This window comes from Talpa europaea (assembly GCF_964194135.1).
Source record: "Talpa europaea genome assembly, chromosome: 6".
In the NCBI taxonomy this organism is placed as follows: domain Eukaryota; kingdom Metazoa; phylum Chordata; class Mammalia; order Eulipotyphla; family Talpidae; genus Talpa; species Talpa europaea.
In genome coordinates, this window is record NC_140072.1 from 56,752,055 (window position 1) to 56,775,216 (window position 23,162).

Sequence of the window (23,162 nt, forward strand, 5' to 3'; positions counted from 1 at the left end):
CCCAGCTTCTGCCCCCAATGATCAGAGGTCCCCCTGACCTCAGCCCAGTTACCTTCCAGTGAGGAGAGGGGGACAGAGGGTTGAGGGGCAGTGGCAGTGCTTTGGGGACTCCATTTCCCTTCTTGTGATCTTTTTCCTTTTATTTCAGGGAGAGGTGCACTCACACTGCACTCGCACACAGGCTGCAGGACAAGGCCATCTGGTCAGTCTCTGAGCTGGGGGTGGGAGGCAGGACACGAGGCTGCCTCCCCTCCACTGGGGTCTGCTCAGGGCAGTCCAGTGGGGGGCAGGAGGTGGGGGTGGTGCTATGTGGGGACTCCATATCACATGTGGGTGGAGGCTTAAGCATTAGCTTTCTTGCTGCCGCAGGGGCTGTCTTTTCCCCACTCTAGCCGGCTGTAGGGCTCAAAGGCTGAGGAGCCCAGTTCGTAGCCGGTAGCCATGTCCAGGAGCGGGGCAGTGGAAAGGCAGAGGGCTGGTGGAAGGGGCTGCAGTGGGGGTGACCCTGAGGCCAAGGTGAACAGGCTGAGGCACGGGGAGGAGTTCCTGGGGTCATTCATGGGGGTGCCCCTGTGGTCAGCAGGCAGGCCCGGTGGGCTGGGGATTAGTGCCAGGAGGCTGGGGGCCCTGGGCACGGACAGCAGCCGGCCCTGCTCCAGCAGCCGCAGGATGTTGGAAGTGGCGAAGGCCTTGGAGGCCGAGGAGGACGCCAGCTTCTCCAGGTCTCTGCTCCGGTCTTTCTTCTGCTTGGTGCGGCGGTTCTGGAACCAGACCTTCACCTTGGGGCAGAGGGTGGAAAGTGGGTCAGAAGGGACAGGGGACAGGCAAAGCAAAGTAGGGGGAGGTGGGAGGAAACAAGGAGAGGAAGGGCATGGGGGCACAGAGGAGTGGAGGCGCAGGGGTGGAGTGAGAGGGGAAAGAAGAACAATCCGATGGTCATTTAGGCCCTCCCACAAGCTCTAATTGTGTCTGAGTGAACTGATAAAGGGGCCCTGTTCCCCCAAGTCATGGGCACCCCTCCACTGCTAAGCTGACCCTGGGCAAGGATGCAGAATGGATTGGCAGAATGGCATTTGAAGCTCCCCTCTTTACCCATACTTTCTACTCTTAGCCGATTCCCCCCTCCTCATGGTGTCCCCACACTGTCTCTGAGGGGAGTTCTCGAACCCAATTTGGTCATTTCCCTGTTGGAAATTTTCAGCAACCTCCTCCAATCTCATTATCTGTAAGGTCCAGGTTTCTCAACGAGATTCCACTGTAAGAGGATGTGGCAAGATGTTGAGGGGAACTTCCAAACGCCACACACTCAAAACTGGGCACAAAGTGGTGCCAAATACCTACAACCTAAACAGAGTCCTCAACAGAAGAGCAGAGACCATCTTCAAGATCTCTGAAAGGAGGCGGAACTGGCCTTCTCCTGCCACCCAGTGCCAATGTTCCAACCCAGTCCTAATCTTTGGGAGAAAGGGCAGTTGGGGGAAACCAGTGTCAGTACACAGGGATCCCTGCTGGTGACAGGGAATTTCCCCCTTTTTCTGAGAGGGAGAGGGTCCTCCCCCCCTCCTCCCCACAGAAGGGAAGTCAGGAGGTCCTGGAAGAAACACTCGTAGGGATTGCAAGTGCCTGCAAGGAAAGATGACAGTTGCTCCCCAGCTGCAAACCTTGCCCAGACACAGCATCTGCAGACCCGTGTCCCTGGTGCCACCATTGCAAAACCCAGACTTATGTCCCCAGGAGCACATAGGCTGGCCCTGCTACTGGTCTGGAGGTGTCAGGAGGCTGACAGTGGCAGGGTCAGTGTGTGACTGCAGGTTGAGCAGAGACTGGTGAGGACCTGGAAAGAAAAGTCTGGAGATACCTAGCTGGTCCTCCCTAACTTTTGGAGGCCCTAAGGGAGGATACGATCCCTGTGAAGCTGAGCATCCCTGCAGGAGCAACCACCTGCAGAAAGACCTGCCAGCCAGTGTGTGTCAGGAGAGCCCTCCTCATACTAAAAAGTACCCAGTGATTTAAAAAGATATACCTCTGGCCTCCAACCCTGGGGGAGGTAGCTTGGAGAGGGGGCAGGTGACTCAGACAGATCACACACCCTCCCAGACATTACAAGGGGAGGTGCTGGAGACCGCAGACTGGGTTTCCTCCCCTGCAGCCTCCCCCAGCAGTGAGTTGGGCTGTTCTCAGTGGGGGAGAGAAGATGAGATTTGAAAAAGATGTGAGTTTGGTTCTTTAAATGGGATTGGATTGTTTCAATAACCAAAAGTGACCAGAGAATTTCAGGATCTACTCGAGACTGATTGCTTCATTCATTCATTCACTCACTCACTCACTCACTCATTCATTCTTTCATTCAACAGATATGTGTTCAATGCCCACTATGTGCTGGGTGCTGTTCTAGGCTCAGGGAATCAGCAAAGAAAACAAGCAGAGCTAATCCTCACTGTAGGGAGTGGACAGTTTGGAGGGAGAGACAGGTGACCAACAGCAGATGAACACACAGGCCTGGCTGTTGGGTGACAATAGGGATTGTGGACATGTCTCTCACATTAAAGTAGGAGGGGACAGGGGACACTTTTTAAAGTATCCAACCTGTTGTGCTTTGTAAAATACAATTAAAATGAATTTCAGTTGACTCTGGAATATGGATTTGAACTGTGGATTTGGGTTTGAAATCCATGGATTTTCTTATAAACAGACCATGTTGTTAACTTACATTCTTGATAAATACAATTCACTTGTGTAAATATATTTTCTCTTCCTTATGGTTTTCCTTTTTTTAATAAGGATTTATTTTTATTTATTTATGCATACAAGAACTGGGTTTAGGCCAGAGGTGTGGGGAGTGAGAGGATTTACCAGAGACAGAGTGGGGAACTAAAATACACTGCTGAGGGAAGCAGCAGGCAGACAGGAGAGGCCTGCTGTGCCATGTGGGTTAGCTCCCTGGCCGACTGGGGATTGAACTCATGCTGCAGTGGCTGGTGATAGCTTGATAGTGTTGAGACATTAACCTCTATGCCACCAGGGAGGCCCTCTTATAATTTTCTTTTTTTTTTTTTTAAAGATTTACTTATTTATACAAGAACCAGGGTACAGTTCAGATGCACGGGAGGGTAAGAGGATTCCCCAGAGACAGAGTGGGGAGCAGAACAGGCAGACTGACTGAAATACACTGCTGAGGGGAGCAGCAGGCGAGACAGGAGATGTCTGCTCGCCATTTGGGTTGCTCCGAGGCCGGTGGGGATTGAACCAGCACTGCAGAGGCTGCGGACAGCTTCATAGCACTGCACTCAACCACCTGTGCCACCAGGGAGGCCCTTCTTATGATTTTCTTAATAACACTTTCTTTTCTCTAGCTTACTCTAGTTTAAGAATGCAGTATGTAATACACAGAATATACAAAATAAGTGTTCATCCACTGTTTATGTTATTGGTAAGGCTTCGGGTCAACAGGAGGCTATTAATGGCTAAGTTTTCAGTGATTCAGAGGTTACAATCACATTTTTTACTATGTGGGGAGTTGACTTCCCTAACCTCCAGGTTGTTAACTACACTGGAAAAATTCTGTATACATTTTTAATGTATACATGTATTCATTTCTAAACACATATTCTCCATTTCTGTTCTTGTCATGGACAAATAACAGTTTGTGAGGTACCAGACCAAGGACCACACACTGGGGGGCCCTGCTTTGGAGGACAGTGGCAAGATAAGGGGGGAGATGACCATCTTTTTAAGTGTGGCAAGCACAGCCTCTTTGAAGAGGTGACACTGAAGGGGATATAAATAAGGGATGGTCAAGGAAGGTTTAACCAAGTCTGACTGAAGGAAGAAACTAGAAAGAAAAAAAAACCCTTACTTTTGTCACTGCCAGAATTTGTCTGCTTCACCAAACAAAACTACCAGATCCTTGGGGACCATACTCTGCATCTTGCTGCTTCCTTTTCCCCTACTGGAAAGGCTCCTCGATTTTGATTATCTGGCAGGTTAGTGCCCACTTTTCTGAGGACCTATGACCTCAGGCCAGGCACCACCTCCAAGAACCCCCAGGTCTCAGCTTTTCATCTTTAAAATGGGGGCTGTTGCAGGGATTAAATAAGGAAATCCTTGTAGAAAGCTTCTCAGGGTGGCAGCCACATTGGACGTGGGTCATGGTTTGCTGCTGGAAAGAGAGCACCTGGGGTCGCTGCTGAGGGTATGGTAGAGAGGAGCTCTCACTCACTCCCAGCAAAAGGAGACATTTTGTTGAGGAACAAAGGAGTGGCAGTCACAAGGGCCAGCAACGGGCTGGACCTTGGTGTGGGGGTTTCCCGGGAAGGTGGGCCTGGAAGGGGAGAGAAGGCAGAGGGCAGGTGAGCAGGGCCTAGGTGTGTCTGTTCGGTGGTGACTTAAGGACCAGCTCAGGGATTCTCAACTCTGGTTGCACTTTGGAATTACCTGGGGTGGTTTTTTTCCTAAATCACAAGGACCATGCTCCATCCCAATCCATGATATCAGAATTCCTAGGGGCGGGGCCTAGGCACAGGCATTTTAAAGTTCTGGTGTTGCACACTAGGAGAGGGTGCTGGTGCTCTTTAAGGGGTGATTCATAAGGCTTAGCAAACAAGGGACATATGGTGTGAGTGATTCAGAGCTTCTGAACTTATCCCTCTTCCTCCAGGAAGTATCCTTTCCACCTTGGGGGTTACCCTCTTCTCAGGGTTAAAGCCAAAATTACTGGGGCCTCCCTGGTGACGCAAGGGGTTAAGACACAGCACTATGAAGCTATCCGCAGCCACTGCAGCGCCAGTTCGATGCCCGGCCAGGGAGGTGACCCACAGGGCACGGCAGATCTCTCCTGTCGCGCCCGCTGCTCCCCTCAGCAGTGTATTTCAGTCAGTCTGCCTGTTCTGTTCCTCACTCTGTCTCTGGTGAATACTCTTACCCCCACACACATACACCTCTGGCCCAAACCCCAGTTCTTGTATGCATAAATAAATAAATCTTTTTTTTTTTTTAAGAAAGCCAAAGTTACTGATCTTTGAGGCTCAATGCAGCTGTGCTCTTCAGGAGGCCAAAGTCCTATCCTGGACACGCAGTGTGCTTCCTGGGCCAGCGCCCTCTCCTCTGTAGTCTCCCTGCATCCCTTGGTCTTGTCTCTGCCTCTCCTGGTTCCCCTGGAATGCTGGTGATTTTACCTCATTGTCCCTTGCTGGACCACACTGTGACCCCAGCTGTAACCAAGGTTGAGCGAGGTTTCACTCAACTGCAGGACCGAGGAGGCACATTTAGGAAGATCATCCATCACCATGTTCCAGCTCGTAGTCAGCATTAAATTCTAGGACCCTCTGTTGATTTGGACAGGATGTTACTCTTCATTAAATTGCTTCTGATGGCCATGGACACAGACTAAATCTGAGGTGAAAGGTAACTGTGTATCTGAGATGACCCTGGTGTTTGAAATTTGGACCAGAAAGTTACCCCCATTCCAATGTCCTGGAAGAAGCCATCTGGGCAGAGGCAGTGGGGTGCTGAAGGGCCAGAGCTACTCTTATCCACTTAAATGGTGATCTTGTCCATATTGGTACTGGCACCTGGCCATCGCGCCCTGGAAAAGTCCCCCAGACCAGGCGAGGGGGAGTCCTGGAGCCAGGCTCTCTCCTTCCTTTCCTCCCCAGCCACATATTCTTTTCTAGTTTCCTGCTCTGACCCTGGCAGTCTGGTCATTCATTCATACGACACAAAAATAGCAAGCTTCCAATGCATGCCAGCATTGCCTGGTGCTGAGAAAACAAGGATAAATACAATACCACTTGGCCACCAGGACAAGAGTTCTTCAGGATCCCCTGAAGAAATACCTGATCAACTTTTTGAGCCCTCTTTTGGATCAGACTGAAATGATTGAAAACAAAACTCTAGATTCCTCTCCCACTATCCTGCTCCTCCCCGACTTTCTCAACTTGAGTGGCATCATTTGCCATTTCTCATCATTCATCCAGTTGTTCAGACCCAGACCACCCTTCTTTCCCTTGCCTTGTGCATGTGATCCATGAGCAAGTCCTGGTGGGTTCTACCTCCAAATGAGAGTACATCTCAGATCAGTTCACATGTCTCCTCCCTCCATATCCCCCACACCTACACCCCACCCCTTGGCAGTGGCTCCTAACTGGTCCCCTATTATCCCCATTCTCCAGCTCTAGATGACAGCAGAGTGAATGCTGTAAAGTCCCAATCACCTCCAGCCACTCTCCCTTCACAATCTTACAGGGACCTCTACGCATAGCAAGACCTGCCCACCTAACCTGCCTTCAGACCCTCCAATCCTAGTTGCACTGACTGACATTTGGAAAACATCCTGTGCCGTTCCCACCACAAGTCTTCATAGTTTCCCTTCATAGTCTTGGCCTCTCTTCTGCTTCCTTGTCTGACTGTCTCTTCCTGTCATTCACACCTCAGCTCAATGTCAGCTCCTCAGGGAGGCTTTCCTGGCCAGCCCATGGGATTGCCAGCAAAAAGAGTGTCAGGTGAGTGATGAGAGATTTGGCACTTTCAGCCCTACCCCTGACCTCCAGGGAGGGGTGGAGTCTGAAGAGTGGATCTTCAGAACTCTTGAACAATGAGATTTTTGAGAGGTTCTGGTTTGATGAACATGTGGAAGTGCTGGGAGCACCCAGAAAGAGGATGGAAACTCTGTGAACTTGTGCCCATGCCTTGCTCTATGCATCAGGTTCATTTGGCTATTTCTGGGTGTATCCTTTATAATAAACCCTTGACTGTAAGCAAAGTATGTCCCTGAGTTCTGAGTCATTTCAGCAAATTGTTCAACCAGAGGTGGGTGTGGGGAACCCCCAAATTTATAACTGGTCAGAAGCATAGTTGGGCCCTGAACTTACAACTAGCATGTGATGTGGGACTATCCTGTGGGATTGATTGCTTAGCCTATAGGGTCTTACTCTGGGAATTAGAGTCAGAACATAATGGAATTGCGTTGCTGGACACCTTGTTGGTGTTAGAGAACTGGTGGTGGTGCTGGAAAACAGTATATTCGTGTCACAAGAAAATCTTCACATCTACCCCACAAGGTTGTGGTGAGTTAGCACTTGAAACAGTGCCTGCTGCACAGAAAGTTCTCAATATATGTTAGCTGTACCTTATATTATGTGCAAAATGCCAGGACTGGAGGAAGAAAAGGAGGGTGTTGATAATCAATAAGTTGAGGATTCACTGAGGACTCACTATAACCCAAGGAGGCCTCAAAAGATTTGGCCTTCAAACATGCTCTTAAGAAGTGCATACTGCTTGGAATCACCACACACCTCACACCCACTCACACCCACATCCACACCTAACCCATCCCCCACACACCATATCCTATCCCACACCCACACTCCCACTGACCATGAAGCACCATGCTAGACAAAAAGGGTTAGATCTTGACTAATGATTATCTTGCAAATTTCCTGGAAGGTCAAGTCTCACATCCACATAGTTGGAATGTAACCCGTATGCACGTGCCAGGTATAGCCCAGCCTGGAACAAGCTATGACACTACTCTCCTCCTCCCCACCTCACAGACTTATCCTTTAAATATCACCTTCTGGGCCTTACTGGTGGTGCAAGGGGTTAAGCACCACACTATGAAGCTATCCACAGCCTCTGCAGCGCAAGTTCGATCCCTGGCCGCCCAGGGAGCTACCCACATGGCACAGCAGACCTCTCCTGTCTCGCCCGCTGCTCCCCTCAGCAGTGTATTTCAGTCAATCTGCCTGTTCTGCTCCCCACTCTGTCTCTGGTGAATCCTCTCATCCCCCACACCTCTGGCCTATACACCAGTTCTTGTATGAATGAATAAATGCATCTTAAAAATATATATATATATCAACTCCTCACTCCCTTCTAGGAGCCAGGCTAATTTTTTCTGGCACTGGCTCCCTCATGCATGAGTCTCTCTAATAAAGCCTTACCTGGTTCAACTACACTCCATGCTCACTGGTAAATTCCTTCCCTAGAGGGCAAATTCTTTCCCATTCTTTTGGGTTAGGGCCTGACACACACACACACACACACACACACTCTCTCTCTCTCTCTCTCTCTCTCTCTCTCTCATTCACTTTCCAGGTCAAGCCTTGAAGGTCTCTCTCAGGATGAAGTCCAGAAGCCTTAGAGAAGACTCCTGAGGGTGGAAGAACTTGGCTTTTAAAGGCAGGTAAGTGTAGGGTGTGGGGGTGGGGCAGGGAAAGGGAAGAATGAGTTCCCAAAAGAATTGCTGGCCTGAGAATTTGAGGTATCCTGACAGTGAGGTTTCAGGGGAGAGTTTAAGCGGCAAAACTATGGCAGGCAGAGGATCCTTAGGACAGAAGGGAGGCACAGGTATTGAGTGGTGACTCCACACCTAGACTTCAGGGTTTGAGGACATCTCCCTGATTTACTCCAGGAGTTCTGGCCTTGCCCAGCCACTATGCAGGTGGGGACTGAGGGGATGGGATGGGTAGAAGGGGGGCAGGGGTGACTTCTGATCATAGTCTGGCTTTCCAGCCCAGCGGGAAGGAGGGCTCAGGGCCCCAGGCCATCTGCTGGGTTGTTTGGGGCTCTACAAGGGCAACTGGAAGAAACAGGTCCAGGAGGAGATGGCTGTGCCCCCAGAAGAGCAGCCACTTCCCAGAGGCTCCCACCCTGACTCCAGTCCACCATGGTGCCAAGGGAAGGAAGCAGCAGGCATAAAAGGAACATCCTCCCACATCCTCGGGCCATGGAAGTGCTAAGTGTTACTGTCATCATCATCATCATCATCAGCTCTATTGCCAGCTTGAAATGTCTCATTCACACAGCCGGTGTTGAGTTCATAAAAGGTTTTCCTTTGGGTTAAGTAAACAATTGTTAAAACACTAAGCTTTTCCCAGGTAAAGAGGGTATCTGAGGCACATGAGCATGAAGGGAACATGATGGAGTGGGGGAATGCCCAGAATGGGGAAATTAGAAGTCTTCAGCCCATTTTGTAATGTCTACTTTCTACTCTAATGTTGGTTCCCAGCAAGTCACCCACCTCCCCCATCCCTCCCTACAGGCTCCCTTAGGCCCAACAGCCCCCTGAGCCACTTCCTATTACTTGAATGCCCCTCCCTCCTGTTTCTCTGCTCTTTTTCCATAATCCACCCAAAGTGCCTAATGAATCTGGACTTAGGCCCAACTCTCCACCACAGTTGGGCTCACACCCCCAGAGGTTTCTGAGGGCCCAGTGGTGGGGGGGTATAGAATGGCCTGGCCCTGCACTTTTACCTGGGTCTCAGAGAGGTTCAGGTGGCGGGCCAGCTCAGTGCGCTCGCGGCCCACCACGTACTGGCAACGCTGGAACTCCATCTCCAGGCGGTACAACTGCTCTGCCGTGAAGGACGTGCGGGTCCGCTTGGGCCGGTCCAGGTCGAGGCCCTTGGGCAGGACAATTTCCCGGATGGTGCCTTTGGCATCTGCAGAGACCATGAAATATGGCAGGTGCATTGATTAGTTAAGGAGTTAGCAACAAGGGTCTTTGTAAGAGGCACAGTGATCTCCAAGGGATCTCTTCGGCCTTGTGCTGTTCACTCTCTCTAGGCCTTCCTTACTCACCCAGTGGAGTATGTTGTAGCAAACACTGTAAATTTATGCCTTAGTGCAAATGCCAGCTCTACCATTATGGCCTGGGCAAAAGAACTCCCTCTGACCCAGCCAGGAATCTGCTCCCTCAGTGGATTAAGGAACAAATGGAGATATATTGAGTTCTCAAGTGCGGAGGAGAGATTAAAATTTGGTATAATCAATCAGATAAAGCTTAGTGAAGGTGATGTCCAGAGGTCCTAAGCCCCGGGTGTGGGGGGGGGGCAGGAGGGGATACCTGCCCACAGACCTCCCTGGGGTTCACAGAGAAGCTAGCTGGTATGGGGTTCAGAGTGGCTTGAGGTGATGGGGCCCCCCAAGAGGAACACCAAGGGCCAATTCCATAGCATCAAGTTGTTGGGGAGCTTTCCAGCAAGGTAAACCCCATGTAACTAGTCCTGAACAGCAGGCAACCCTCCCTTGAAAGCCTTTCATGCTCAGGCACCCACTATTTTGGGGAGCCTACTTAAGAGAAGTTGGAAACCCTGCAGCTCACGTTCACCATATAGTCCCACTTAAATCAGTAACAGCAACAAAGTATTCTGCAAAACCAAAATATTTGGGGCAGGGGGAGAGCTTATATATATATTAACTGTAGGGGAAAGGTGCTCCATATTTGAACCATACACACTTATGGCTTGAAATCTAACTATTTGAAAACACTGTGTCAAAAATTAGACTATGGAAATATGCAACATCATATTCTGTAGGATTTTTCAAACCACTCCCCACACATGATGTCAGTCATAGTGAAAATAAATGAACAGTAATTTACCATTATATAGAAGGAACAGTGTCAATAGAAAACCTACCAACTCGCTTGGGAGGGTGGGAGGTGGCATGAAAAAAATAAGGAAAATAAGAAAAACTTACAGACTCAAGGCAGCCCTTAGCACAAGCCCTCTTAGGGTGCAGGAATTCCAGAGCCCTCTAGGGGGCGCGCGCAGTTGGCGTTTGCAATGTAGCCACAGGTTTTAGAGGCTATTGCTGCTCTGATTTTCGGAATAATAGCTGACTCCTCTGCTATGCTTGCTCTGGCTCAGACACTGTTTTCTGTTTTTTTTTTTTTTTTTTTTTAAATAGAGGCATTTTTTTTTATTTATTTGTTTGTTTGTTTTGTTTATACATGCACTGGGTACAGTCAGAAGCGCGGGAGGGTGAGAGAATTCACCAGAGCCAGAGCGGGGAGCAGAGCAGGCAGAAGGACCAAAGTACACTGCTGAGGGGAGCAGCGGGCGGCAGGAGAGGTCTGCGCGCCATGTGGGACCCTCCTCCGGTGACCGGGGAGCAGCCGGGGATTGAACCGGCGCCGTAGAGGCCGCGGGCAGCTTCGCAACCCAGCGCTCTACCGCTGCGCCACCGGGGAGGCCCTGTTTTTGTTTTTTTAAATAAAAAAATTTATTTTTATATTCCCCATACATTTGCAATCCCCCCATTCTGACCCCAATCCCTCCCCTCCCGCCCCCCACTCCCCAAAAAGTGTCTCTGGTTCATAGTTTTTTGTTGATTTTGATTTTCACTTTCTTATAGTTATTCATTTTCCTGGTCCCTTATTTAAGTTCTCTAGATTCCTGCTATGAGTGAGACCATCCGGTATTTTTCTTTTTCTTTTTAGCTTATTTCGCTGAGCATGATCCCTTCCAGCGCCATCCATGTTGCTGCAAATTGCATGTGTTTATCTTTTTTGAATGCTGAGTAATATTCCATGGTATATATGTACCACATCTTCTTGATCCAGTCATCTATTTTTGGGCATTTGGGCTGTTTCCAAAGCTTAGCTATTGTAAATAGAGCTGCTATAAACATAGGGGTGCAGGTGTTCTTTGGAATTGATGTTTCTGTGTCCTTTGGGTAAATACCTAGGAGTGGAATTGCTGGATCACATGGAAGCTCTATGCTTAGTAGGTCCAGAAATCTCCACACAGCTCTCCATAGTGGTTGGACCAGTGTGCACTCCCACCAACAGTGCAGAAGAGTTCCTTTTTCTCCACACCCTCGCCAACATTTTTTGTTGCTAGTTTTTTTTAATATGTGCCATTCTCACTGGTGTAAGATGGTTTCTCATGGTAGTTTTGATTTGCATTTCCCTTATGACAAGTGATGTTGAACATTTTTTCACATGCCTGTTGGCCATTTGCATTTCCTCTTCAGAGAAGTTTCTTTTTAGCTCTTCTGCCCATTTTTTCACTGGATTATTTTCTTTGTTGTTGTTGAGTCTCATCAGCTTTTTGCAGATTTTTGTGATCAGTCCTTTATCATTAGTGTTGTGTGCAAAAATGTTCTCCCAGTTGGTGGGGTTTCTCTTTGTTTTTGTTATTGTCTCTTTTGCTGTGCAGAAGCTCTTTAATTTGATGTAGTCCCAGCTGTTTATCTTTGCCTTCACTATCACTGCTTTGGGTGATGTGTCTGTAAAGATGTCTTTGATGTGCATATCACGTAGTGTTTCGCCTATATTTCCTTCTATGTATTTTATGGTTTCAGGTCTTATGTCTAGTTCTTTAATCCATTTTGAGTTGGTTTTTGTGCATGGTGTGAGGTAGTGGTCAAACTTCATTCTTTTGCATGTAGCGACCCAGTTTTCCCAGCACCATTTATTGAACAGACTTTCTTTGCTCCAATGCATAGTCTTTACTCCTTTGTCAAAGATTAGTTGATCATAAATCTGTGGGTTTATTTCTGGATTTTCTATTCGATTCCATTGGTCTGTATGTCTGTTCTTGTTCCAATACCATGCAGTTTTGATGATTATGGCTTTGTAGTATAGTTTGAAGTCTGGGAGTGTGATGCCTCCATTCCCTTCTTTTTTTTTCAGGAGAGCTTTGGCTATTCGGGGTTTTTGGTGATTCCATATGAATTTCATCAATAATTGTTCTATTTCTTTGAAGAATAACTTTGAAATTTTGATTGGAATAGCATTGAATCTGTATATTGCTTTTGGTAGGATGTCTGGCTCAGACACTGTTATAAGCTCTTGAACCCTCCCAGATATCATGGTTTGGAGCTAATATTTTGCTCATTTTACACACAAGAAAATGGAGGAACACATTTTGAGTAACTTACCCAAGGTCACACTGGTGTTCAATAAACTCTAGAAACACCTTCATTTCACTTAATCAATGCTACTATTTAGTAATCTTAATGAATCAGTTGATAGATTTTAATGAACAGGGCTTTGGTCATGGGTAGCAAATGAATCTTCAGGACAGGCTCATCACTGGCCTGGAAGATGTAGGAAAGGAACTGCCTTTGGGGTGTACTGTCTGCTCGGAGGCTCCTTGGGAGCCACAAGAATGTCATCCTACATTTGGAATCCCAGCCCTAGAGGTAAACCTCCAAATCTCCCCCCTATGATTTGTGATACCAGTGCTTCCTGGCTCCTGCTCACTCCTCCAGAACGTACCCCAGCAACTCAGGGGCTCCTGGCTCACAGGTCCTGCCTCTGATCTCGAGTTTCTCTAGCAACTTCACCTCTGAAGTTAGTCCTCAGGGAGAAGGTGGCTTTGGGCTGGGGGATACGGTGCCTGCTCAGAGCTGGCTCTCCCTTCATGGGGCTGGTCTCTCAAGGCTGTGTGCAGAGCAAATCAAAGAGATGTGGGCCCTGCTCCTGGTTGGTGGGAACCATAGGCCTTTGAGGTCAATACAAGCTTCCCCACCTCCAATGCCTTCCATGATGCGAAAAGGTGGGGTAATATTTGCGACCCTCTTATGACTGGGTCACAATTTCCAAGTGTGAAATTAGTCTCAGAATTTCTTCATGACACTCAAGTGACTTCATCTCCAAAGGCATTGATCTTATGGAAATGTCTTGAAGGATGGGGACTAGCAGGATAGTGGGTGTCTTAAAGTGTCTGAAGCTTCATATCTTTCCCCTTAGAAGTCCCTAGAATCTACCCGAGACTTTGAGCTGATGTCCTAGCCACTGAGATCAAACCATAGTGCCCTGCCCCATTTCCTTTTGGTTGGGACGCTGAGAGGAGCTCCCCCAGCTCAGGGAGTAGTCAAGGTCAGTCTCTTTCTCGGGGTCAGGGGAGGCGAGAGACTTGTAAGAAGAGAAACCTCAGGTTTGCCTGCCAGATAACATAATGTGCCATACAAATAAGCACATGAGATGTTCCACATCACCAGCCACTGAGGAAAGGCAAATGAAAACCCTGAGACACACTTGTTAGAATAACTAAAATAAAAATTACTGAGGGTGTCAAAAGCTGGTGAAGATGTGGAGAAGTGAGAACTCTCATATATTGCTGGTGGGAGTGGAAAATGGCACAGCCACTTTGGAAATGGCCTGGCAGTTTCTTAAAGAGTCGAACATAAGGTTACCATGGAACCCAGTGGCTGCACTCCCGGGCATGTACCCTAGAGAAATGAGACCTTAGTGTTTTCATATGTACAAGCGTTCATAGCAGCTTTATTTATAATATTCCAAATCCTGATGTCCTTCAACAGCTGAATGGTTAACCAAACTGGTACAACTATGAAATGCGATACAACTCAGCATAAAAAGGAATGACACTGCAATATTAATAAATGAATGAATGAATGAATAAGGAATGACTTTGCTCCCCCTGTATAGTTAAATTAACTTTTAGTAGAGTGTGCTTAAAATACAGATATTGTAGCGTCCTGTATCCTTTCAAAGGCATTTAATTAATTTTTACATTTTAAATAAGCCAAGTGTTAGATTAAAACAAAAGCAAAACTTTTCTGTCATCTGTTTCTACTACCTCAATCTACAGCTTGGTTCTGCTAGAACTCGAATTTTTCCTTGCAGTTATTGTGATAAAGTATGACTATTTTAAGGTCCATTCTATGTGCTTATTAAATTAACTCCTGTCTCACACCATAAGTAACAATACACTTCGAATTGAGTAGAGGGCTAGTCACAGACTATAAAATAATAAAGCCATAAAAAGAAAATTCAGGAAGGTGTTTTTACAGATCTGAGGTTGGAAGCTTTCTAAGCAAGACACAAAACTGGAACCATAAAGGAGACAAAGGAGTTATTTTCCTCTATTAAAGCTAAAAATTTTCAGTGACAAAGCACCAAAACCAAGCATACAAAACACAGAATTGAGGAAAATGCTTTTTAACAAGGCAAAGAAATAATATCTAGAAAATGTAATATGCAAATATAAATAAATGATTTTTTTAAAAAAGGGAACTAGTCTAGTAAAATAAATGGTCAAGTAATCTATCTGGGCCATTAACAGGAAAAAAATCCAAGTGGTCACTAAGCATTTGAAAAGACGAGCACAATTCCACAGTAATCAGGATAATGCAAGTTCAAGCAACAGTGGATAATCATTTATCTTCCAAAAGACTGGAAGAATATTAGTAGATGACTAATAAAACAATGATGTACTGTGGGGGAATCCACACTCCCATTCACTGTTGGTAGACCGCAAATTGTCACAACCATTTAAGGCCGCATTTGTCAATGGCGCAGTTGATTCAGAAAAACAGGCTCATGTGTTCCAAGGTATATATGTGGATATCTACTACCGTATTGTTCAAAATATTGAAAATTTGAAAGTATCCTCAATGTTTCCCATAAGGGAAATGGCTGGACACATTATGGTGCACTCACACTATTCATATTTTATAAAATACCATGTCACATTTTAAAAGAATGAGACAATATCTGTGCGAATTGACCTTAAGTGAAAAACAGCTATAAAATAATATGTATATTATCCCATTTACATAAATAAAACCATTGTATATATTCAACCAATCAACATTTATTTAGTAAGCACCTACTATGTGCCAAATACTATTCTAGCATGTAGTGATTCTAGAATACAAAGTCCCTGTTCTCAGAGTCCTTGTTTTGGGGAGGGAGACAGATAATATTAAAGTTAAAGAAGTAGGGCCTCCCTGGTGACACTAGGGGTGAAGATGCAGCACTATGAAGCTGTCCACAACCACTGCAGGAGTTCAATCCCCAGCCAGTGAGCTACCCACATGGTGCAGCAGACCTCTCCTGACTTGCCCGCTGCTCCCCTCAGCAGTGTATTTCAGTACATCTGCCTGTTCTGTTCCCCGCTCTGTCTCTGGTGAGTCCTCTCACTGCTCCCCACACCCCTGGCCTGCACCCCAGTTCTAGTATGCATAAATAAATAAATCTTAAAAAAAATAAAGTTAAAGAAGTAATTTGTAAGGTAATGATGAATGTAGGAAGATACTAAAAACAGATAAGAGAATACTTCAAATAACCAAAACTCAATAATAAACAAACAAATAAAAAAGTCAGAGAAACACCTATTATAATAGCTAAAATAGAAACTACTAAGGGTGTCAAAGGCTGGTGAGGATGTGGGGAAGTGAGAACTCATACATTACTGGTTTATATACATATTTTTAAAGATTTATTTATTTATTTATACAAGAATGGGGGTACAGGCCAGATGCGTGGGAGGGTGAGAGGATTCACCAGAGACAGAACGGGGAACAGAACAGTCAGACTGATCGAAATACATTGCTGAGGGGAGCAGCGGGCGCGACAGGAGAGGTCTGCGGTGCCATAGGGGACTCTCGCCTGGCCGACTGGGATCGAACTGGTGCTGCAGAGGCTGCAGACAGTGGACAGCTTCACAGCGCGGTGCTCAACCGCCTGCACCACCAGGGGAGGCCCATGCTGGTTTATATTTTATTTTATTTATTTATTTTTTTTTTAATAGAGGCATGTTTTTCTTTATTTGTTTGCTTGTTTGTTTTTGTTTTGTTTATACATGCACTGGGTACAGTCAGAGGCGTGGGAGGGTGAGAGAATTCACCAGAGCCAGAGCGGGGAGCAGAGCAGGCAGAAGGACCGAAGTACACTGCTGAGGGGAGCAGCGGGTGTAGCAGGAGAGGTCTGCGCACCATGTGGGACCCTCCTCCGGTGGCCGAGGAGCAGCCGGGGATTGAACCGGCGCTGCAAAGGCTGCGGGCAGCTTCGCAACCCAGCGCTCAACCGCTGCGCCACCGGGGAGGCCCTGGTTTATATTTTAGATAGGATGGTCAGAAAAGGCTGCTTATGGGGCCTCCCCGGTGGCGCAGCGGGTTGAGTGCAGTGCTGTGAAGCTGTCCACAGCCTCTGCAGTGTAGGTTCGAACCTGGCCTGTGAGTGAGAATCCCACATGGCATGGCAGATCTATCCTGTCGTGCCCACTGCTCCCTTCAGCAGTGTATTTCTGTCGTCTGCCTGTTCTGCTCCCTGCTCTGTCTCTGGTGAATTCTCTCACCTTCCTGTTCCTCTGGCCGGTACCCCAGCTCTTGTATAAAAATAAATAAATCTTTAAAAAAAAAAGACATAACTTTTGGACAATTAGATCCTTATTTGAAATAAAGTAATCTCACACTATGCAAAAATAAAAGATGGATTAAAGATTTTAACGTAAAAAATAAAGCTCTAAAAATTGAAAAAAAAAAACCACATTTTTAAAAAGGTAAATAAACAAAGATTTGAGTACCTAAAATTAAAAGCTTCTTCAAGGTAAGGCAGTTAAAAGATAAATGACAGTTTGGAAGAAAATATTCATATTAAATGAATAACCACATTCTCATGTCTAAAACACACAAAACCTCTCTAGACATGAATAGCGTCAAGCTGTCCAGTGGCAAAGGGAACAAGTTACATGAAGGGTTATTTATTCAGAGAAGAAATACGAATGTCTTTATTAGTTCAAGTTCAGAAAGAACCAGAGAAAATGAAAACTGAATAGCAATGAGGTACGATTACTTTTTGAGATGCCACATTTCCTCTGTTAGGATGGTAAAATTGCACTGGCAAAAGTGAAGCAATAAAGATTTCTCATGTTCTGCTAGTAAGAATATAAATTAATGTAAGATAAGGTTTTAGGAGGGCAATTTCCCAACTAATTGCTGAGGGGAGCAGCGGGCGCGACAGGAGAGGTCTGCGGTGCCATAGGGGACTCTCGCCTGGCCGACTGGGATCGAACTGGTGCTGCAGAGGCTGCAGACAGTGGACAGCTTCACAGCTTCAATTGCCCCAGTTAGGGCAATTTCCCCTAACTAATTTTTGTTAAAAATGCATTGTTCCTTAGTCCCAGAAATTTTATAGAGGTTTCTACCCCAGAGAAATATTGCCGTACTCTGATAAAGACAGGCAATATTTGTAGCACAGTTTGTAAGAGAGAAAAAGGAAAAATCTGGATATTTATGAGCAGAAATATTGCTGGTAGAATCACAAGATCATCATGTCTTCAGTTGTTATGCATACATTAACAAGAGTGAGATAGGTCTCCATGTACTGGCCAGGGCACATGTCTGTAATATACTATATTAAAACAGCAAGTAAGTATAAATCCATTTTTAAACAGAACAAAAAGTAAAACTAAACTGTGTATGTGCTTGTACCTATGTAACTTCTTAGGATCAAGTCTGGCAGGATGAACCTATCTCTGCTCTCCACTTTGAGGAGTGGAGACTGGTCTGAAAGAGAATGAGTTCCCTCCTCTTACTTTGCACATGTCTTTATTATTTGGTAATATTCAAATTAATGAATGAAAATTCAAATAAATTCTTTTGTAACAAAAACTTTAAGAGAATTATATTTTAAATATACATATAATATAAATATATATCATATTTTAATCTTTGAAGAAGAAACTTCTAATTGAGAATTAAAATCTGGAAGCACAATAGGAAATGACCATTAGATGGGATTACAGTTTAAATTTGAGTTGATAAAACAATGCATAGTAAAGATAAGAAAAAGAAGCCTGGAGATGCTTACAGTACATGTCACAGAAAAAGAGATCATTTATTTAGCATTTACAACTATACAAAAGCAATGCACAAATACTAATAGAGAAATGGCTAATTACACAAGTAAAAAATTCGTAGAAGGCACAATAAAATAAGTATATGAAAATACACTTAACTTCACTAAAAATTGAAAATCCTAATAAAAAAGTTTTTTTCACTTAAAAAAATTTTACTTGGAAAAAAATGAGTATTTTCTGGTTTGGGAGGGTATGGAGAAAGTTCATATTTAAATGCAATTTCTGGGGTATAAATTAGTACATTTTGGCATAAAATTCAGAAATACAAATCAAATTTTAAGTGTTTGTACTTGGATTTCAATATTTCAACTCTAGGAATGTAATTATACTCATTCCAGATATAAATGAAAGGATGTTTAAGCTGTTTTTTTTTTTTTTTATAGAGGCATGTTTTATTTATTTGTTTGTTTGTTCGTTTGTTTTGTTTATACATGCACTGGGTACAGTCAGAAGCGCGGGAGGGTGAAAAATTCACCAGAGCGGGGAGCAGAGCAGGCAGAAGGACCGAAGTACACTGCTGAGGGGAGCAGCGGGCGGCAGGAGAGGTCTGCGCGCCTTGTGGGACCCTCCTCCGGTGGCCCGGGAAAAGCCGGGGATCGAACTGGCGCCGCAGAGGCCGCGGGCAGCTTTGCAACCCAGCGCTCAACCGCTGCGCCACCGGGGAGGCCCAAATGAAAGGATGTTTATAGCTTAAATATTTTATGAGAAATTTCAAACAAAAATGAAATTAGAGAGAACAGTATAGTGAACTCTGATATTTCTATCCCTAACTTTGACAATTATAAATTCAGAATCCTATTTTTCTATATTCCTGTAGTTTTATGTATTGCTAAAGAGTTAAAGATTCCTTTTAAAAACTACAATAGTACTGGGCCTCCCCGGTGGCACAGCGGTTGAGCGCTGGGTTGCAAAGTTACCCGCAGCCTCTGCAGCGCCTGTTCAATTCCTGGCTGCTCACTCCCCTGCCACCAGAGGAGGGTCCCACATGGCGTGCAGACCTCTCCTGCCGCCCGCTGCTCCCCTCAGCAGTGTACCTCGGTCCTTCTGCCTGCTCTGCTCCCAGCTCTGGCTCTGGTGAATTCTCTCACCCTCCCGCGCCTCTGACTGTACCCAGTGCTTGTATAAATAAATAAACAATAAATAAATAAAAGAATTAAAAAAAATTTTAAAAACTACATTAGTACTATTCTCACAACCCAAAAATAAAAATAATTCCTTAATATAAAAAAACTCATCTTTTTTCACATTGGCTGATAAATGAGACTTTCAAGAAATCTCTTCAAATTAGGATACAACATATTGATTGAAATATTGTTTGTAATAGTGAAAAATTCCACCAATCTAAACATCCATCCAATCAATTATATCTGCCTCCTGGATTACTAAGCAGCTTTTAAGAAGAATGAGGCAGTTCTCGATAGAAAGATTCCCACAGATGTTTGTTAAATGAAAAAAGGTTTGCAAAAATTTCTACTTTTATAATATATAAATTACATGTTAATTTTTTTAATTACCAGGGAAATTTTGGGAGATTACATATAGGCAGTAGAAATTAATTATGCAGGGAAATGAAGAATATTCTGCTTTTACATGACATCAAAACAGCATGAATTGGTTTTGTAATTAGAAAGATATTTTATACTTCTGAAAACACAAGACATCATAAACATTAAAAAACAAATTATAAACTCCAAAAATTATAACCCATCTTGTGGATTACTATCTACAACACAGAGTTTCTACAAATCAATAAGAAAAAAGATATTTGAAAATTAAAATTGGTCAAAGGAAATGAAATAAGAGATAATAGCAGATAAAATATACAACTGTTCAACAAACATGACCATTTGTTCAACTTTAATAATAATCAAAGAAATAATTAAACTACTAGTAAAATCCTACTTATGGCCTATAAAATTGGCAAAGGTAAAAAAGATACATAATAGATAATGTCTAATGTGGGGAAAGGGCAAAAATGGTGGTAAAAATTGCTCACCACTTTCCCCCAAACACAATTTGATAATACCTATCAAGATAAAAAGCATAAACTGTGATGGCAAGTTTTGGATAAACAAGCCCTTTGGGGCATTACTGGTGGGGCACCATCTAAAGAAAGGCACTTTAACTTTATTTTTCAATTACAAACACAAATACTCTTTGACCCACTAAGCCACTTTCAGATACTTCTGACAGATGGACCTACACCCTGTGGAAATGACCAAGGAAAACGTTTATTTTTTTGCAGCAGAGTATGTGATAGCAACAGATAAGAAACAAGCTATCAATACATGTCTACCAATTGGACACTGGTTATATAATATATATTCTGGTCCATCTAGTCCATATAAATAAAATGCTATGCATCTGAAAAAAGGTACAGGAAGTTCCTTACATCCCAAGACATATGGATAAGTGAAACTAGCAAGGTGTATGAAAATATGGAGATGACACCACAAGCATAAAAAAATAAAAGTAAGGGAAAAAGAATATGGCAGCATTTACTGGCATTGCAAAGAAATTATCCCAAAGGACATACTAGAAACAGTAACCAACTGAGCAATAAGCAAACAAACAAAGCAGCAGCAGCAACAACAACAACAAACAAGCCTCTGAGTGGGTGGGAACTGGAGAATGGAAGACAGAGATGGAAGAGAGATTTTTCACTCTGCTACTCCTACTACATTTTGTTGCTTGAGTATATAAATTACCTATTTCAAAATTAAAGAAAATTTATAATGAGTGTAAAATTTATAATGTGTGTAAGCCTTTTGAAGTTGCAATCCCACTGCTAGGAATTTATCCTGTGGAAACACACAGACACGTGCACAAAGACCTGTGCTTTGGGAGTTCTTCTTTATTTATTTATTTTTATTTATGCATACAAGAGCTGGGGTGCAGGCCAGAGGCACGGAGGGTGAGAGGATTCCCCAGAGACAGAGCCGGGAAAAGAACAGGCAGACTGACTGAAATACACTGCGGAGGGGAGCAGCGGGCAAGACAGGACAGGTCTGCCTGGCCATGTGGGTTGCTCCCTGGCTGGCCGGGCATCAAACTCGTGCTGCAGAGGCTGCGGATTGCTTCGTAGTGCGGTGCTTAACCCCCTGTGCAACCAGGGAGGTCCGGGAGTTCATTTTTACAGAATTTACATTTAAGGAAACAACAGGAATAGCCTTCCAGAGGTTAGGAGGATTCGGCTAGCCCCAACGAAAGAAATGTTTTCGTCACAAACAATGTGAAGTGGTTGAATCCAAAAGATCACCCCGGCACATTATAATTTTTAAAAGATAAAAGTTGCAAAAAATGGCCCATGAGTGACGCCGCTTTTGTTACTGTTTGTCATGAATGTGGGGGCGATCAGGAGTTACACACTCCAAACTGGAGACGGTGGCTATTTCTGGGCGCCTTCTGCCCTTTCCAATTTAGTGTTTTACCAAAGCTGAGCACGTATTACTTCTTGGATTTAAATCTTCTATCTACCTGTCTACACCCTACGCTTGCCCCTCCGATCCCGCTTCCCCTAACCCGCGCCCTCCCCGGCTCCCCAAGCTCGGGCAGGTGGGTGTAGTGGGCGCTACGGGGGCAAAAAAAACAAAAACAAAAAAAAAAAACGTATTCTGCCGGATTATTTCAACCCGAGGCTTGGGAATTGGGCCGGGGCGAGGGGCGCAGATCTTGTCACTTGTCTCAACCCCGGTGGCCGGCTTGGCGGGGACAAGACCAACCTGGCGGCCGCAGAGCCTGGGACTCACTGAAGACCTCCGGGCCCGGAGCTACCCCGACCGCCGCTCCAGTCCCGCCCGCTTCTAGGCGGCTCCCAGCCCTGGGATCAAGCTACCAGTAAAAGAACCATATTTGAGATTTTTCACGTTTTATGTTTCGGAGATTCCCAACGTTTCGGGCTGCACAAAATTCCAAAACTATGTTTTTTTTTTTTAAGATTTATTTTTATTTATGCAAGAGCTGGGGTACAGGCCAGTAGGGTGGTATTTTTTTTTTTTTTAAGATTTATTTATTTATTTATACAAGCACTGGGTACAGTCAGAAGCGCAGGAGGGTGAGAGAATTCACCAGAGCCAGAGCAGGGAGCAGAGCAGGCAGAAGGACCGAAGTACACTGCTGAGGGGAGCAGCGGGCGGCAGGAGGGGGTCTGCGCGCCAAGTGGGACCCTCACCCGATTACTGGGATTGAATTTGTGCTGCAGAGGCTGCGGGCAGCTTCGCAACCCAGCGCTCCACTGCTGTGCCATCCGGGAGGCCCTAGGGTGGTGTTTTAACACCTATAAGGAGGTCATCTTGGAGCAGACTTTCTTCCTGGGAAGGGCGTTGCCGCCTCATCATCCAGCGCAGGGTGTTGAAGGTTTTGTCTCCTTTCATTCATTCTGTAAATATTTACTGAGCGCCTACTGTGTGGTGAGGACACAGCTGGAGAGATGGCATGGAAATCGTGAGCGGGTAACAACCTCCTTGGAGCGACTGTGGTGAGTCGAGGTCTGGATACCAGCAGATCCTCGCTCGGAGCCACCCCAGATTGAGCTGCAGGGCTGGCGAGGAACCCCCACATGTTACCTTGTGGGAGACAGTCTCTGGGCTGGGAAGCTGAGTGCCTGTAGCCACAACCTGATCATCCTGGCACATAGTAGGTGCTCCTTGTGTTTGCAGAAGGAATTAACCACAAAGTGAAGGTCAGGGAGCTGAGGGGAGGTAGGGACAGGTGGTCCAAGAGGGCTCTCTCCCTTCTCCGTTATAACCCAGCTATCTGCTCTGGGGG

At 45.3% G+C, this 23,162-nt stretch overlaps 1 protein-coding gene across 1 annotated transcript in view; it reads right to left on the reverse strand.

Moving 5' to 3' along the window:
- Positions 1 to 341: 341 nt before the first annotated feature.
- Positions 342 to 23,162, reverse strand: part of VAX2 (ventral anterior homeobox 2) — a gene marked incomplete at both ends in the record, with an annotated part of 28,593 nt that continues 5,772 nt past the window's right edge. Inside the window, 2 exons of the mRNA XM_084235345.1 lie at positions 342 to 779; positions 9,253 to 9,440. Of these exons, the coding sequence (XP_084091471.1) occupies positions 342 to 779; positions 9,253 to 9,440 (626 nt within the window). The remainder of the gene's footprint in view (positions 780 to 9,252; positions 9,441 to 23,162) is intronic.